We start from the raw sequence: 18,550 nt of genomic DNA, 5'->3' as shown, positions 1-18,550 counted from the left end.
CTAGATTATTATAATCAGAAATAAGCGCTAAACCACATAGGGTCATACAGCGCTTTAGATTTCTACAGTGGTTGCAGTGTCATTATTATATTCACATTTGTTGTATTAAGTTATGAACCTTTAACCTATACCTGAAGAGGGTTTCGGGGGTCAACGCCCCCGAAACCCTCTCCCCGAAACCCTCTCCCACAAAGCCCTCTCCCCCGAAACCATCTCCCCCAAAACCCTCCCCCGAAACCCTCTCCCACGAAACCCCTCTCCCCTGAAACCCTCCCCCCGAAACCCTCTCCCCTGAAACCCTCTCCCCCGAAACCCTCTCCCCCGAAACCCTCTCCCCCGAAACCCTCTCCCCCGAAACCCTCTCCCCCGAAACCCCTCTCCCCCAAAACCCTTTCCCCCAAAACCCTCTCCCTTGAAACCCTCTACCCCAAAACCCTCTCCCCCAAACCCCTCTCCCCCAAAACCCTCTCCCTTGAAACCCTCTCCCCCGAAACCCTCTCCCCCGAAACCCTCTCCCCCAAAACCCTCTCCCCTGAAACCCTCTCCCCCAAAACTCTCTTCCCCGAAGCCCTTTCTCCCGAAACCCTCTCCACCACGAGGCTTGTGACTAGGCCTCGTGGTTGATCAGGGTCTGATCAATCAGGCTGTTACTGCTGGCCACGTAAACCAACGTACGAACCACAGCTCGGCTTGATCAGGTACTGACTTTAGGTGACTGTCCAGTGCCTTCTCGAAGACAGCCAGGGGTCTGGTAATCCCCCTTATGGCTGGTGGGAGGCAGTTGAACAGTCTTGGGCCCCTGACACTTATTGTGTTATCCCAGTGTACTTGTGGCACCCCCTGCTTTTCATTGGGGGAATGTTGCATCTACTGCAGAGTTTTTTGCTTTCATAGGGAGTGATTTTAGTGTGCAAATTTGGGACTAGTTTCCTTACACTGGTAGTCTATGTTCACCCATCAGTGTAAAATGGGTACCTGGGTGTTAGTTGACTGGTGTGGGTTGCATCCTGGGACAAAACTGACCTAATTTGCCCGAAATGCTCTGCATAACAAGCAGCTTTCTATATAGTAGTATGTCATTGATGTCAGCTAGGCCAGTATACCATGTACTTGTAGTAAATAAAGATATATTATTATTATTATTATTATTATGATTATTAATGTATGTTATTGCGTATCTTTCTTGCCTGTGTTCCAGAGAGTACAGATCAAGGGACTTCAACAGTTCCCAGTAATTTAGGTGCTTTATCATACTTAAGTACAGTATAACATATTTTAATTTTGATCCCTCTGTTATTCTCTTTCTCTCTTTTTCTTTTTCTTTCTCTCTCTCTCCTATCCCTTGTTTCATGCAGTTGATGCATTTCTGGCCTATTGCGCATAAAGCGAACCCATTATAACATGTAATAGATAATGTAATTTTTAAGGGGAGGCTTTAGCTCTCCTTGGTGCTGCCTCTGGCATTATTGAAGCATTTACATACTTTAGAAGTCGTAAATATAGGTTGAACAGGTAGATGAGTGGGTGTGGATTAGACCTGCTTAGCATGGGCCAGTAGGCCTTCTGCAATGCTTCACTGTTCTTATGAATAATCACAAATGTCAGTAAGATTAATTCATTTAATTGACAATCCTATTTATTATGTACATCCCCTCAATCTCCAAGTTTGAATTCTGATAACACATCTTAATTTAGTCGCCCATTTATGTCTGTGTCGTATGCTTTCCCTTCTTTCCATACCTAAAAGCCCACATGTCTGATACAAGCTTGTGTTCTTTCTTGAACACTGTCACATTCTCCTGGTATTACAGTGTACACTGATGATTCCATATCCCTAAATGGCATAGGGCATGTCAGTATTTTCCATCAAACTGCAGTTAAGTTTCAGGCCATTGCCTTACCATTGCTGTTGAGTATGGGGAATTTTGCTTTCATAATTATGAATCAGGTATACATGATTCATGCATGGAGAGAACATAGAGATGCACAGTGCCTCTCTGTGAGAACTGCCAGGTTGAACTATTGGTTCATCATATCTTAATAGATTATCCTGGGTCTGGGCAAATTCTTTAAGGTGTCCTGTAGCTTGATTGCTAGTGCACTCTCTTCACACACTGAGGTGTATGGTTTGTTCCCCGGTATGGGTGTGTTTCCTAAAGACACCTGCTGTCCCTGTTTGCCTAACAGTCAGTAGGTACCTGGGTGTTAGTCATCTGGTGTGGGTCACAGCTTGGGGACAAAATTAACCAAATTTGCCAGAAATGCTCTGCATAAGAAGGGGCTCTCTACATAGTATGTCATTTATGTTAGCTAGGTCTGTATATGTTGTACATGTACTTGTAGAAATAAATATTATTATTACTATTATTTTCAATAAACTGGTCATATTCCACTGAGACAAGGTGACCTAAAAAGAAAAACAAAAGTTTTTCTTTTTAAATTTGGTAATGTATATAAGGTGAAGGGGGTTACTAGCCCCTTGCTCCTGGCATTTTAGTCACCTCCCATGACACGCATGGCTTACAGAGGAAGAATTCTGTTCCACTTCCCCATGGAGATAAGAGGAAATAAACAAGAACAAGAACTAGTAAGAAAATAGGAGAAAAACCTAGAGGGGTGTGTACATGCATGTGTAGTGTGACCTAAGTATAAGTAGAAGTAACAAGATATACCTGGTATCCCGCGTGTTTCTGAGACAGAAAAAGACGCCAGCAATTCTACCATCATGTAAAACAATTACAGGTTTCTGTTTTACACTCACTTGGCAGGATGGTAGTACCTCCCTGGGTGGTTGCTGCCTACCAACCCATTGCCTAGATGATTATTATTATTATTGTTGTTATTATTTTTATTATTATTATACTATTATATTATACTAATAGCAGGAGTGTAAGAAATAAGATAGATGAGCTAAGATTAATTGCAAGTGCAGGAAACATAGATATTATTGCTATAACAGAGACCTGGCTCAATCTGAAAGATAGAGAGATGCCCTCTGAATGTCACATACAAGGCTATAAATTATTCCACACTGACAGGGTCAACAGAAAAGGTGGTGGAGTAGCGATGTATGTCAGAGACAATTTAAATTGTTGTGTTAGACAAGATATTAAATTAGAAGCGTCAGCCACTGAATCTGTTTGGTTACAGCTTCTCGAGGGCCGAGAAAAACTAATTTTGGGTGTGATTTACAGGGCCCCAAATCTTGATAGGGAGTGCAGTAAACTTCTATGGGACGAAATTCGTAAGGCATCTACATACGAAAATGTTGTGCTAATGGGAGATTTCAACTACAGACAGATTGACTGGAGCAATTTGACAGGAAATTTAGAGTCAGGTGACTTTCTTGATACGATCCAGGATTGTTTTTTAAAACAGTTTGTGACAGAGCCAACTAGGGGAAATAACCTCCTTGACTTGGTTCTTGCCAGTAGGGAAACACTAATTAATAATCTTGAGGTTAATGATGAGCTTGGGGAAAGTGATCACAAATCACTCAGTTTTAATATATCATGGAATTCCCCTAATAATGGCAATCAAGTCTCCGTCCCTGACTTTCGCTTGGCTGATTTCATAGGACTGAAAAATTACTTAGGTGGGCTGAACTGGAATGACCTGACTAAGGGTCAGGTAGGTTGTGATGGTTGCCGATATGATGCTTTCCAGAGCATAGTTCTAGCTGCTCAGTCAAATTATGTTCCAAATAGGGAAATCAGATCAAACAAAAATGATCCTAAATGGATGAACAATAGATTAAAATATCTGATTGGTCAAAAGAGAGGCATATATAGGCAAATCAAAAGAGGAGAGGGGCAATTAAGAAATCGATATATTCAGTTAAAGAGAGAAATAAAAAAGGGAATTAGAAAAGCAAAAAGAGATTATGAGGTTAAAGTTGCAAGACAATCGAAGACTAACCCAAAAGGATTCTTTCAGGTATACAGAAGTAAGACCAGGGACAAGATAGGCCCACTCAAAAGTTCCTCGGGTCAGCTCACTGACAGTGATAAGGAAATGTGTAGAATTTTTAACACATACTTCCTCTCAGTTTTTACACAGGAGGATACCAGCGATATTCCAGTAATGATAAATTATGTAGAACAGGACGATAATAAACTGTGCACGATTAGGGTCACAAGTGACATGGTCCTTAGGCAAATAGATAAATTAAAACCTAACAAATCCCCAGGCCCTGATGAACTGTATGCAAGGGTTCTAAAGGAATGTAAAGAGGAGCTTAGCACACCTTTGGCTAATCTTTTCAACATATCACTACAAACTGGCATGGTGCCAGATAAGTGGAAAATGGCAAATGTGATACCTATTTTCAAAACAGGTGACAGGTCCTTAGCTTCGAACTATAGACCAATAAGCCTAACCTCCATAGTGGGAAAATTTATGGAATCAATAATTGCCGAGGCAGTTCGTAGCCACCTTGAAAAGCATAAATTAATCAATGAATCTCAGCATGGTTTTACAACGGGGCGTTCCTGCCTTACGAATTTATTAACTTTTTTCACTAAGGTATTTGAGGAGGTAGATCATGGTAATGAATATGATATTGTGTATATGGACTTCAGTAAGGCTTTTGACAGGGTCTCACATCAGAGACTATTGAGGAAAATTAAAGCACATGGAATAGGAGGAGAAATTTTTTCCTGGATAGAGGCATGGTTGACTAATAGGCAGCAGAGAGTTTGCATAAATGGGGAGAAATCAGAGTGGGGAAGCGTCACGAGCGGTGTTCCACAGGGGTCAGTGTTGGGCCCCCTGCTGTTCACAATCTACATAAACGACATAGATGAGGGCATAAAGAGCGACATCGGCAAGTTTGCCGATGACACCAAAATAGGCCGTCGAATTCATTCTGACGAGGACATTCGAGCACTCCAGGAAGATTTGAATAGACTGATGCAGTGGTCAGAGAAGTGGCAGATGCAGTTTAATATAGACAAATGCAAAGTTCTAAATGTTGGACAGGACAATAACCATGCCACATATAAACTAAATAATGTAGATCTTAATATTACGGATTGCGAAAAAGATTTAGGAGTTCTGGTTAGCAGTAATCTGAAACCAAGACAACAGTGCATAAGTGTTCGCAATAAAGCTAATAGAATCCTTGGCTTCATATCAAGAAGCATAAATAATAGGAGTCCTCAGGTTGTTCTTCAACTCTATACATCCTTGGTTAGGCCTCATTTAGATTATGCTGCACAGTTTTGGTCACCGTATTACAGAATGGATATAAATTCTCTGGAAAATGTACAAAGGAGGATGACAAAGTTGATCCCATGTATCAGAAACCTTCCCTATGAGGATAGACTAAGGGCCCTGAATCTGCACTCTCTAGAAAGACGTAGAATTAGGGGGGATATGATTGAGGTGTATAAATGGAAGACAGGAATAAATAAAGGGGATGTAAATAGTGTGCTGAAAATATCTAGCCTAGACAGGACTCGCAGCAATGGTTTTAAGTTGGAAAAATTCAGATTCAGGAAGGATATAGGAAAGTACTGGTTTGGTAATAGAGTTGTGGATGAGTGGAACAAACTCCCGAGTACAGTTATAGAGGCCAGAACGTTGTGTAGCTTTAAAAATAGGTTGGATAAATACATGAGTGGATGTGGGTGGGTGTGAGTTGGGCCTGATAGCTTGTGCTACCAGGTCGGTTGCCGTGTTCCTCCCTTAAGTCAATGTGACCTGACCTGACTAGGTTGGGTGCATTGGCTTAAGCCGGTAGGAGACTTGGACCTGCCTCGCATGGGCCAGTAGGCCTTCTGCAGTGTTCCTTCGTTCTTATGTTCTTATGTTCTATTACAGTGGACCCCCGGTTAACGATAGTTTTTCATTCCAGAAGTATGTTCAGGTGCCAGTACTGACCGAATTTGTTCCCATAAGAAATATTGTGAAGTAGATTAGCCCATTTCAGATCTCCAATCATACACGTACAAACGCACTTACATAAATACACTTGCATAATTGGTCGCATTGGGAGGTGATCATTAAGCGGGGGTCCACTGTATTATTATATATTACTATCTACTTATCAAAGAGCGTGCAGAATTCACTTTCGGCATCAATACCTCGACTCATTCACTCAGGCATCTTCCCACTCTGAATGCTAGCTCACCTTTTTTTTTTTTTTAACAAAACGTATTGCTCCAACTATGACATAAATAAAAATTTTCAACTCTGCACTAACCCTTACCTCTACTAACCCTTGCCTTTACACATCCTCATACCGTAGCGCTGTATGATTTTTCTGGTTTAGCACTTGTTTTCTGAATTTTATAATTTTATTTCATAAAAAACTAATTATGTGTGATACACAAATAACCTGCACATAGAAGAGAGGAGCTTATGATGACGTTTTGGTCCGACTTGGACCATTTACAAAGTCACACTAACGAGAAGGAGAGCAGGATGGGTATATATAGGCAGGAGGTGGTGGTAGTAGTAGTAGTAGTAGTAGTGGTGGTGGTAGTGATGGAGGGAAGGAAGTAGTAGTGGGGAGGTAGTAAGAGTAGGACCGAAACGTCGTCGTAAGCTCCTATCTTTTATGTGCGGGTTATTTGTGTATCGTTCCAGTCACGGTATTGTGCCTTTTTTTGTTAATTATGTGTAATGTAGGTGGAACAATGTAGGTAACTGGCTTAAGTATAGTAATTATCCTATGGTGTTATTAAATATAACATTGTTCTCTGTAAATTGTTGCAGGGTTTACAGTTGACCATCTTGCCATCAGAGTTTGAAGAGAACTTAGATCCCTGCAGCTACAGCCATCCAAGTGAATTTGTCATGGCTACTGCACATAAAAAAGCTGATGAGGTACTAGTCCAAGATCTTGTGTGGTTTTTAACTGAAGTATGTCTGGTACTGCTGTATGTACTGTATTGAATAGTTGTTAATTTTTTACTTAGATTTTATAATTAATGTGGTAATCAAAATGTCTTGCTTTTGAAACTTATACAAGGCTTTATTTTTCCAGCTTTCATCATTTACAATAGATGTAACTTTTCAGTAGCATATTGTCATTTTTTAGTACAGTTTGACTTTAATATTAATTGACAGCTGTGTCATGGCTTTTTCAGAAGTAAAGACTATGATCTTCAGTACAATTTCTATTTCCTTATTCTGTATTTTGTATTAATCACTTTAACAGATAAATCTTTTCTATATGACTGTGCTAATTCTTAAAAATGCAACATTTAATTTTTTTTTCAAGGTGGCAAAGAGACTTGTCTCGTCAGTTTCAGCACCTGACCTGATAATTGGTGCTGACACTTGCGTTACCCTTAGTGGACAGGTCTATGGCAAGCCAAAAGATCATGAAGATGCTTTTCACATGCTTAACAAGTAAGTACAATTTTCATGCATTTAAAAAATTGCCTACTTTTACTATCAGTTTACCCTCTATACTATAGAGTCTATAGTATTATGTATCTTTAATATTTGATTTTACTGAAGAAAACAGGATATATTGTACCCTATGTGCTTTTATTCATTTTCAATTACATATATAAAAACTTAATAGAAAAATCCTTATTGGTTCATAGATTCAGTGGTAAGGGCCATGATGTGCTGACTGGTGTTTGTTTACTGGTACGCAAAGAAATGGATTGGAAGGAAATTTCCTTTTGTGAAACTACTACAGTTCAGTTTGCCAAGTTATCTTCAGAGACAATTAAGTCATATATTGCCACAGGAGAGCCATTGTAAGTATGGAAGTGTGTTTTCTATTATATTCCTATCACTGAGTTGGTAGCTTTTATTTTGATATAGTAATGGATCTAATTAGCAAGATTTATTTGTATGTTCTTTTCCCCACTTAAGTGTTCTACAGGACTTGGGCTAAAGTTTCCTGCTTTTATTTTATAACCTAAGATCTATTACCATGTCTTAGCTCATTTCAGTATCTGACCTCCTTTCTGGTGCCTTCCATCTTCCCAGACTATATCATGGTTAGATTATGAACATCCATTAGCTGTTGTAAAGAATTAGGCACATTAGGTGTAGTCGTTGTCACTAACAAATTATTATTGCATTCATAGAGGGGCACTAAACCTGTAAGAATCAGTGCTTAGGAGAATGAGCGGCAGCCATGTTCGATCCAAGGATGGGGAGGATAGCTTCAACTTTTTGGATCAAGATTCCTTCACTAGCATCAAGGTGTACTTCCCTCTAAGTGGGTTACTGACTTAAGATTTTGGTTTTAAATTTTTTTTTTTTAAAACCTTTCCTTGAAATAATTCCTGTATACAGTATACTGAACAGTATACCCTCAATTTAATAGACTTTGATTTAACAGACATCAGTAATACTGTACAAGATAAAAATCTGCTGGGTCAATTGATTTGAAAACAGCGGAGAAAGTGCTGTGTTCACAGAGTTGCCTATTATTATTACGATCGCAGTAAAACAATCTCATCTCGACCATAGTTACCATTACTGGCCACTTGCTCCAGCCTTATTAGTTCATTGAGGATTTACACTGCAAAATATCCATGCCCTTGCTCCCCAGAGATTCATTGAATTTTATGGTATATTTTTATTCATGTCCAAATTACATTCTGTGTGCAGCAGTAATATTCTGTATAGTGTATCTTTAACATTTATTTCTCTACAGCATCTTAAGTTTTGTTTCCATTTGCAGTGACAAGGCTGGAGGCTATGGCATTCAGGGGCTGGGTGGAACATTGGTGGAAGCAATCCATGGTGATTATTATAATGTAATGGGTTTTCCCCTCCACCGGTTTTGCTTTCACTTGGCAAAAATTATGGCTGAGCTAGTTCCTTGATTAATTTCTCTAATGTTGATATTTATGTAATATTTTTTCTTATTTATTCTTTCTTATTAATGTTAATAATTTTTACTCTTGTCTACCTATTAGTTACTTTTTCTTTTTTTGACTGTCACATACTCTGTATTTAGTTTCAGTTCAGTGTGTGATCTACAGTATATTTGGTAATTTTAGTATATGAAGTTTTGTAAGGAAGATTAAAATATTTTTAAAGCTTTTATTGTTTTTAATTAGTATATTTGTAACTGGTCTTGAGAGTTATACTCTCACAGTTCAGCCAGACTTGATTGCTGGCTCGTATAACAATAAAGGAGGGGGACAAAGTATGCATATGCAATTTTTTTTTTTTTTAATTTTTACCCAATTACCCTTTATGGATCAAGCACTTTTTCAAGGGAGGCTCCTTGCTGTGGTGAAGAGGTTTTTGTTCCGAGAAATTTGATCTTTTGGTCTTCTTCCAACTGAACCTAACTGTACCCCCCACTCCTCTTCCCTACCCCATCCTTCCCATCCCATCCTCTTCCCTACCCCATCCTTCCTTTCCCATCACACCTCCTTTTCCTATCCCTACACCCTTCCATTCCTGTTTTTTGGCCTTTAGGGTCCTCCCTGTCAAAATTATAGTTTCTAGGTTCTAGAAAGGGTGCCGTTGTCGTCCCATTCTTTGAGATCCTTGGTGGTGGTGGTGTTTGAAGTGGAATCTGCAATGTCTGGGGATGCTCCAGTCCACCCTCTGGAGTCCCAGAGGGCAGCTTGCAGTGTACACTGATGGTTCTAAATCCACTTGACATTGTTGGGTTTGCAGCAGTGTTCCCCAACAGCATTGTGCAAGGTCATTTATTAGACTCAGCTAGCATTTTTACAGCTGAACTGTATGGAATTCTCATTGCAATTATTCGTATTCCATCTATGCCTACCTCAGTGTATGTACGTACTGTAATAATCTCAAGACTCCTTTAGTGCTTTGCAAGCTATTAAAAAATTTGATTCGCCTCATCCCCTAGTTCTTTGTATACAACTTTGGTTGTGCTGCATTTCTAGCAGAAACAAAGAAATCCTTTTCTACTGGGTCCCTGGCCATGTTGATGTTCAGGGCAATGAGCAGGCAGACTCTGCTGTATGATCAGCGGTACATGACGTCCCGGTTTCATATGGAGGTATTCCATTCTCAGACTATTTTGCTGTAATATCTTCTAGCCACCTTAGCAACTGTTGGTAACAACGTTGGTCCAATATGGCTCATTACAAATTATATTCCATTGAGCCAAGTTTAGGTTTCTGGCCTTCTTATCATCAGTGCCGAGGTTGGGAGAATACATTCTCCCATCTTCGCATCAGTCGTGCCTGTCTTACTCACGGGTATCTCATGGAGAGGCGCCCTGTTCCACTCTGTGAGAATTGTCAGGTTCCAATTTCAGTTTGCTATATTCAGCTGGACTGTCCTGTCTTTCAACAAGCACGCAGAATTTACCTCCAATGTCGTCATAGCTGTAACACCCTTACTTTATCTTCCCTCTTTGCTGATGGCCCCACTTTTGACTCAGACTACCTCTTTGACTTTTTGATGGCAACCAATTTATTACACAAACTTTTTAATGCTTCCTTCAGCACTCCTTACAGCCTTTTCTAACTCTTCCTCTGTTACCCTCTCCATCCCTGGCTCCTCTCTGCTCCAGCAGCACCCCATGCCCTGCAGCACTGTATGGCCCTAGTGGGTTTAGCACTTGGTTTTGATATGCAAGTGATGGGGGATTAGTCTTTGGTGTTATGGCCGTGCTGGGTGGGCTTCAGCTCCCTCAGTGTAGCCATGACATATAGAGGCTACACTTCCTGCCGTAAGTACAGAACCTTACTGTCCACAATATACACGATGATCCGTATGCTCGTTGCTTCCACTTGCATGGACATTGAAATAGTGGAGCTGAAGCCCTTGGGTGAGTAACACACTTCTTTCATAGTGGGAAGATAGAGGTCATAGGGGGAGGTTAAGTGATAACCCTGCTGAATAGTTGGCTGTTCATGCATTACTCTCTGCTTTCCAGTGGGGCAGTTTTTTGGCTGGGGCCAAGTAAGCCTCAGAGGGGCAGGCACCCTTTGGGTTTTTGACTACCACTTAGTCCTCTGTTGGTCACTCACACACATATCTCCAATAGCTCTTTAGCTGTTTTAGTAAATTTGTAAGCCTCCTTTTGTTGGATTCATTAGTGGGTGGGGGAATGGGGGACAAAGTTTCATTATTGCTGTTTTAGAATTATTATTAATGATTCCTCTCTACTGTCCCTCATTGTGACTGGTTTCTAACTCGCAAAGGTGATACTAGTCCTTTAGATATCCAACAGCATTCTTCTTGCTCTGCAATCAAGACAATTACTGTTTCAGATCGAATTTCGAGTTTAAACCACATCTCATCTAGAGTTTATGATCGTGATGATCATACTGTCAGTCTTTAATATAAACTTCATTATTTCTTGAGAGAACATATGCTCAAGAATAATCAAATTTCAAATTATCATTCTTTTGTTTACCTAACATCTATCTCCAGCTTGGTGCAGTGACCCAAAGAAGAAAATGCATCATCATTCATTCAATTGTATTTTCTAAAAGTGCTGACATCACAATTCAGATTACTCAAGTAGATCATCCACACCCATTATTTGTTAAGTGCCAGAAGCATACTGATATCAGTTCAGATGACTCTTCAGATTGTAACATCCCCAACACCTTCAAAGTGTCAATACAGTGCTTCCCATCTTTGGTCTCAAGTTCTGCTAACTGGCTTCCCTGAATCTTTGCATAAATTTTACTTTGTTCACACTCCAAAAGCTGTTGGAGTGTGCTGCAGGTATTATTATTTTTTAACACACCAGCCATCTGCCACCAAGGCAGTGTGACCAAAGAAGGAAGAAACAAAAGCTTTTCTCCTTCTTATATTTAGTAATTTATACACAGAGTTACTAGCCCCTGACTCCAGGCATTTTAGTCACCTCTTATAACATTCATGGCTTATGGAAGAAGGCAGCACTGTATGACCCTGGTGGATTTAGCATTTGGTTTTGATTATAATAATTACAGAAGAAGGATTCTTCTCCACTTCCCTACAGAGTTATTATTATTATTGATACCAACAGTTATTGGAGTGTGACCAAAGTAAAATTTATACAGGGACTCAGGGAAACTGGTCATCCAGACTTGAGTCCTGGAGGTGAAAAATACAGTGCCTGCAATGAAGGGGTAGGGATATCAGCATGGTTCTGGCAAGACAGTGATTGAGTGAATGATGTTGGAGTTTCTTTTGGGTGACCCCCCCCCCCCTTTTGGTGGGAGATAGTTGATGTGTTTAAAAACACTAATACTATTGTCAACTATTACTGCTGTTGCACTTGAGCTTGTCCTCCACAATTTCTAACATTAGCATGCTGCTGCTATACAACATGATTGACTTGTGTTCCCTATTTGGATGGAATCTGAATGCCTTCCATTCCTCCAGGTGCTATATGACCCCTATGGGTTTAGTGCTTCCCATGAATTTAACACTGATAATATGGAACACTAAACCTATCCAGGTTTAGCCTTTCATGATAATCCTAAACATCCAGCAGATATACATACAAGGGATTTTATTACTAGATGGATTAAGATAAAGGTCATATGTTGAAAATGTCAAAGTAAAATTAAAATTTCTTACAGCTGCTGTATGACCCTGGTGGATTTAGTGATCAGTTCTGATTGTAATAATAATTTCTTGTGGCTAATTGACCTTACTGGGAAAATTATTTCTTGGGATGTAATCAAAGGGTTAAGTGTATTTTGCCAAAGCCTTTATAATGTTTAATCAAATTGCTAAATAATATGCAATAGTGCTGAAAGATACTCACAAATTTAGAATTTTTCATGGATATAATATTATACAGAAGATTAAAAAGTACAGTAAATTAAAAATTGAGCAAGTAAACAGTAAGTTCCAAGTACAGTGCCTGTATATAACAAGGAAAATGTCACAAGACTACTCAACAATAGTAAACCCTCAATTTAATGACCAGAAAGTTAAGACAAAATCTGCTGGATTGATTAATTCAGAAACCATGGACAAAATCCGTTGTTTACAAAATTTTCCATTATGGTTATGAACATAGAAAATATCATCTCTCTCTCTCCACCACAATTACCATTACTCCCCCTTTCCCCCATTGGTGTTAAATCGAGGGTTTATTTTTTAGTTTAGGAAGCATAAACCTCCTTGGCAGTTTCTACCTGAGTCTTGTTATATAACTTCTAACACTTCAATATCAACCCACTTAATCTAAAGTGCTCATCTTTATTCTTTGTACAGCTTTTTTTTTTTTAAACAAATTACTGTATAACATTAATAACAAACTATGTAAAGTTTAAAAATTCAATTACAGCAGCAGTGACTGATGTATATAGGCTTAGTACTTTTTTTGTGAATATAATCATTATGGTGATAGTGCAGACTGCAGGAGTAAGAAAAATTATTTAATGTTTTGAGGAACATTCTATTAAACATTTTATTGCATTTTTCACAGTAAAGGATAACTGACATAGATGAACATAGAATTGTGGGTTATATCACTGGCCTAAAGGACTGATTACAAAAATACACAAAAACTGGTAACCAACTGTCAAGCATACTTACTGCTCAGTTACAAGTACTGTACTGTACTGTTCTGTATATGTCGATTCCTTTATTAATGCAGTGCCTCTATCTAAATTAAATTTAATTTTGACTGTTAACCCAGACATGAATACTGTATTATGTTTCTAATTACTCTGGGCATTATATAAATAATAAAATAGGAACTACAATATTACAGTATCTGAATTAAACTAAAAGATAAGCAATAGGATTATATTGCAAAATCATTCATGATAAAACAGCATGTTATTAACTAACAAAGATATACTAATGTTTTCCTAAGAGTAAACACGTGAGCAAGATTATTATGAACAAGATCAAGGCAAGTATTTATTATTTTACCATTAATAACTAATATTTTTTATGTTAATATTTGTACTAACATACCAGCAGGTATCTGTCTACTTATATATCTATACACTGAGGCATTGCTGCTAGCAAGGCTGAACTCTTCTTATAGCAAAAGTATGCCTTAAAACAATACAATATTTATGAAGGTAAAATATAAAATCTTAAAAAATTTTGTAAAAAATTTTTTTACTTGCAGCATTACTATGACAAGGCATTTTTTACTAATGTTCATATGATGAGTTTGCATTTACTATCGGTAACACCTCATATTCAGTAATCCATTTTCTGCATTTAAGGCAAGGTGCCATACAGAGAATCCTTTTACACATACTTTGGCCATTGTGCATTTCTTGCACTCATGCTGTACGACTGGCAAAAATACATATAGTATTATGTTGAGAATTCGTAGTCATATAAATAATGGGGGCTGCCTTCTACTTACATTAAGAAATGAAAGATTTTGTATAAAAAACAAGTGACTGCATTGCAGACTATGAATGTAGCTCAAGGCTGCAAAATTTTGGTGTCAATGAAAGACAATTGAACACTTTAGTTTTTAAGGCAGAACTTCATCCATCAAGGAAATGTGCCTTGACACTCACAATAAACTTTGATCCAAAGAATTGGAGTTATCCTCCCTTTCCTTGAATCCAGTCTGATTGCCCACCACCTGTACCCAGTGCTGTGCTTTGTAAAGTTTCTCCAAGCATTTTGACTGATAAACAACTTGTATGGAGCATTATCTTGGGGGACCTTCCCTGTTCTCTTAAAGTAATATACTGTATATGTATCTAACTGATTTCCAGAAGGGAGGTTCTTTGATGCATGCAAGGGGTTCTTGATGTAAGGAATGGGACACATCCTCCTCTTCCTTGAACCCTTCTGGGTTTAGTGCTTAGTTATGACTGTAATAATAATCCCCTTCTTTGAACTGAACACAACTGTCCCCCATTTTTCCAGGTGCTGTAAACCCCCAACAGGTTTAGCACTTCCCTCTAAATATAACAACTTGACCTATTTGTGAGTATTGACCTAGAATAAATTTTGAGTATGTTGAAATGCATCCTGTGGTTGGGTGATGCCCACTTTTACCTCTGAAAATTTTGCCAGAGTTTTGGATCGAGAGAGAGTAATGCTCGTTTGTAATGGGTTTTGCAAATGATATACAGTATTGTATTACCAGAACTATTTAGTTCACTATAATATTCCTGTGTTTTAATAAACAAAGTTTTTGATTTGATTTGCTTTATGTTGTATGATATTGCTTTTTAATTTATTATAATTAGGAGGAAGCACTAAACTGTAGGGGGTCAAAAAATGCCTGGGAAATGGAAGGCATTCAGGGTTGATCCAAGGAAGGGAAGGACAAATTCAGCTCCTTGGATCAAGAGCCCCTAATTAACATCGTGGTACTTCCCTTCAGGGGAATTTTCTTTATGAGAGGGTAATGTATTGAAACGTCACTAAATTTTTTTTTAATACCCTTGCTTTTATTTTGCATTATCTTTTCTTTTTCTTGTGTTTGCCCTTCCCTGTTGTACAGCACTGCATAACCCTCCTGTGTTCTGTACACTCTAGTGAATAAATAAACAGGGCTAAACTTATGCCAAGATAGAACTGAATATGTTAGGGCCAAGACCCTTACAAATTTTTTCTGTGGTGTATGTAGTGTAAAGTTTACGTAAATTTTTTAAATGTACATTAGTTACCATGTACTGTAACAATTGTATTCCACATACATGCATAGAATATAGAAAGTTTAAACATACTGGGTAATAGGAGATGGAACTTCATAATTACAGTGTAATGTATTGTACATCCAGCAACAAATGAGATAGGCTAAAAATACATTCAGTACTTCTTTTAGTCTCCCATTTCATAGAAGCTGTATGACAGAGTTCAATGCTTCCCAATGAATGTTAATAATAATTACAAAAATTTGCTTTAGCAAAAAACTTTCTGAACCTTTACCTTCAATTGGTACTTGTTTAGCATATCAGATATTGTACATGTGTGTTGGGACAATGCTTCACTCTGTGTTGAGCCTGTTCTGCAATGTGAAAATATTCATCAGTATAGCAATGCCAAGGTTACATTAACCCTTTGACTGTCGCAGGCCCCTTTCTGAAACTGTCATTCTATGTCGATAAATTTTTGAAAAAAACAAAAATTCTTATGAAATGATAGAGAATCTTTTCCCGATGGTAATGACACCAAAAGTTCGAAATTTGGTCGAAAACTCACGGAATTACGCTCCCGCGAAGTTAGCGGTCTCGGCGACATATGCGTATCGGCCATTTCGCCGACTTTGAGCCCTGTTTTCAGCCAATTCCGTTGTGCCAGTTGACCAAACTCATAGCTATTTCTTTAGAACTCCATTTTATCTATCAGCTGAGTACAAGAAACTGCCCATTTACCAATTTGAACTACCCAATATAGTGGTCAGAAATTGGCAATTTGGCCAATTTCACGCAAAATAAAAAAGATGCCAATTTCAAAATAGGGTCCAGAATAAACAAGGTAGACATTCTTGGCACTAAAATAACATATCCTCTATTCATTAGTCACATCTCTAGGCCTCTCTTATATTATTATTGCTTTCTATTTTGATTTTTTATTCATACAAAAACATACAAAATTTACTGTTATGCAGACTACTGCATTATTGTAAAAATGGTATAAATAATATCAGTGCACTAGTGAAAGAATATTAGACTCCCCAGTTGACGTGTATTGGACGTGTGGTGTGATTTGTTTACTCCTGAACATTGGTAAAAATCGAACATTTCCGCTACTTTGAGCTCAGTTTCAAGGTCGTTTTCATTGTCAAAGTAATGAAAATCATCTCTATTTCTGTAATATGTTTTCCATTTTATCACCTAAGACCATGAAAACGCGAATACAACAATAAATACTATACGAAAATGCACCTCAAAGTCGGCGCTTTAATCCAGAAAAACGATAAGATTTTTTTTCTCATTATGCACTGTGTGCTGCAGGATTTTTTTTATGTGGTGCACAGTGACCACACAGACCCATTCTCTCACATGTGGGCCTACCAGCTTTCTCCTGCTTGATTTGAAGCCGCTAGAATTATTGAGTATATATACGTCAGAAACAGTGGTGCGTAAGACGTATTTATATGGCGTAAACAGTCAAAGGGTTAACCAATATTTGTAGAAAGCTTTGTTTTATAAACATCTGTGTTTTATAAATTTTAAGTTAATGTGTAGTCAGTCTCAAGATGTCTGAAGAGAAGTGGCAGAAAAACGAAGATAATGTTCAAAACTCCTAAGTATCCCTACCAGTGACACATCATTACTAGAATCTTAATTATTTATAAATAAATAGCAGCCAGTGATAAAGGTTATTACAGAGGGAGACATATTTAAGACAAAAATATACATTATAGTTTTTAAATTTAACAGACAAATTAAAACCCCATGAACATGTCTGTACCATAAATTTCAAGTGATACAAACTATTTTTTTTTTTTAAATACTGAGTCGACTATTATGAAAGATGTTTACGTACTAATTGCAATCCACCTCGTCCTCCAAAAAGCAAGTTTGTTTTCCAAATCATTATGATCTATCAGTTTTTATGCATATGCTGAAGCCTTAATTAAATACTGTATTTTTAGTTATTGTAGGTTAGGTTGACCTATATTTACAAATACATAGTTAAATGCTAATAATGAAATTACATAGCAAGGAAGCTTGCATCTGGCAAAAGGTAGACATCCTGGTTTAGTTGGAAACCACATGCTTACTCTACACGTTGGAGGACGGTTTGAATAATCTTGACAATATTATAATCTTTATGATATTAAAAGACTAAATATCTCTTGGCAAGTTACATAAATATTTGATTGTCTATGACTTGTGCTCCTGGTGGTGCTAGCTATCACATGACATTACTGTATATCACAGAGCCGAGCCTCTCCCTCAGGGTTGGAAGATACTGTATTATACACTTGTGGCCTGGTGTGCACAGTGGTGGTTATTTATCAGCCCATTATTCAGTTTGATGCTTTACTCTCTAACAGCCACAAATTAAAATTAAACTTTTTTACCAGCTGATCCCTCAATGGCAATTGTGGGCTTTATTTTGGTATACACATTGGCAAGTTAAATTCATCTCCCAGAATTCACAAGTCCAAACTAAATTCTTCTATCAGATGATCAATATAGATAATATTGAATATTAAAACTAGCCATGGAATGCAGCCAGTAATTAAAATTTGTACAACTTTATACAATGTATAATAATACTGCAGTGTATGTATCATGAGCTAATGCAATACTACAAAATACCTTATGACATAGTTAACAATTGTAGAATGCCTTTAATACATTATATATTTTAACTGTACATCATCACTTATGCATTTATTCTGTCTACATATGTACATGTGCTACACACTTTTTTGTGCTTTCCTGTGTGTGTGTGTGTGTGTGTGTACTCACCTAGTTGTGGTTGCAGGGGTCAAGTCATAGCTCCTGGCCCCGCCTCTTCACTGGTCACTACTGGGTCACTCTCCCTGAACCATGAGCGTTATCATACCTCTGTTTAAAGCTGTGTATGGATCCTGCGTCCACTACATAGCTTCCCAAACCATTCCACTTACTCTGTGACTGAAGAAATACTTCCTAACATCCCTGTGATTCATCTGTGTCTTCAACTTCCAACTGCATCCCCTTGTTGCTGTGTCCCATCTCTGGAACATCCTGTCTTTGTC

The 18,550-nt window shown here is 38.1% G+C and overlaps 1 protein-coding gene across 1 annotated transcript; it reads left to right on the top strand.

Annotated features, from left to right (window-relative positions):
* Positions 1-6,720: 6,720 nt before the first annotated feature.
* Positions 6,721-9,022, top strand: LOC138852771 (probable bifunctional dTTP/UTP pyrophosphatase/methyltransferase protein; the record flags this gene model as incomplete). Its single annotated transcript, XM_070085509.1, is given in 4 exon segments — positions 6,721-6,831; positions 7,229-7,359; positions 7,560-7,718; positions 8,657-9,022. Coding segments are annotated over 4 exon segments (546 nt in total), but the record flags the coding sequence as incomplete, so codon positions are not given.
* Between the last annotated feature and the right edge of the window lie 9,528 nt (positions 9,023-18,550).

This window comes from Cherax quadricarinatus, chromosome 16, assembly GCF_038502225.1.
Source record: "Cherax quadricarinatus isolate ZL_2023a chromosome 16, ASM3850222v1, whole genome shotgun sequence".
Taxonomy (NCBI): Eukaryota; Metazoa; Arthropoda; class Malacostraca; order Decapoda; family Parastacidae; genus Cherax; species Cherax quadricarinatus.
This window is presented reverse-complemented; position numbering and strand designations above follow the sequence as displayed.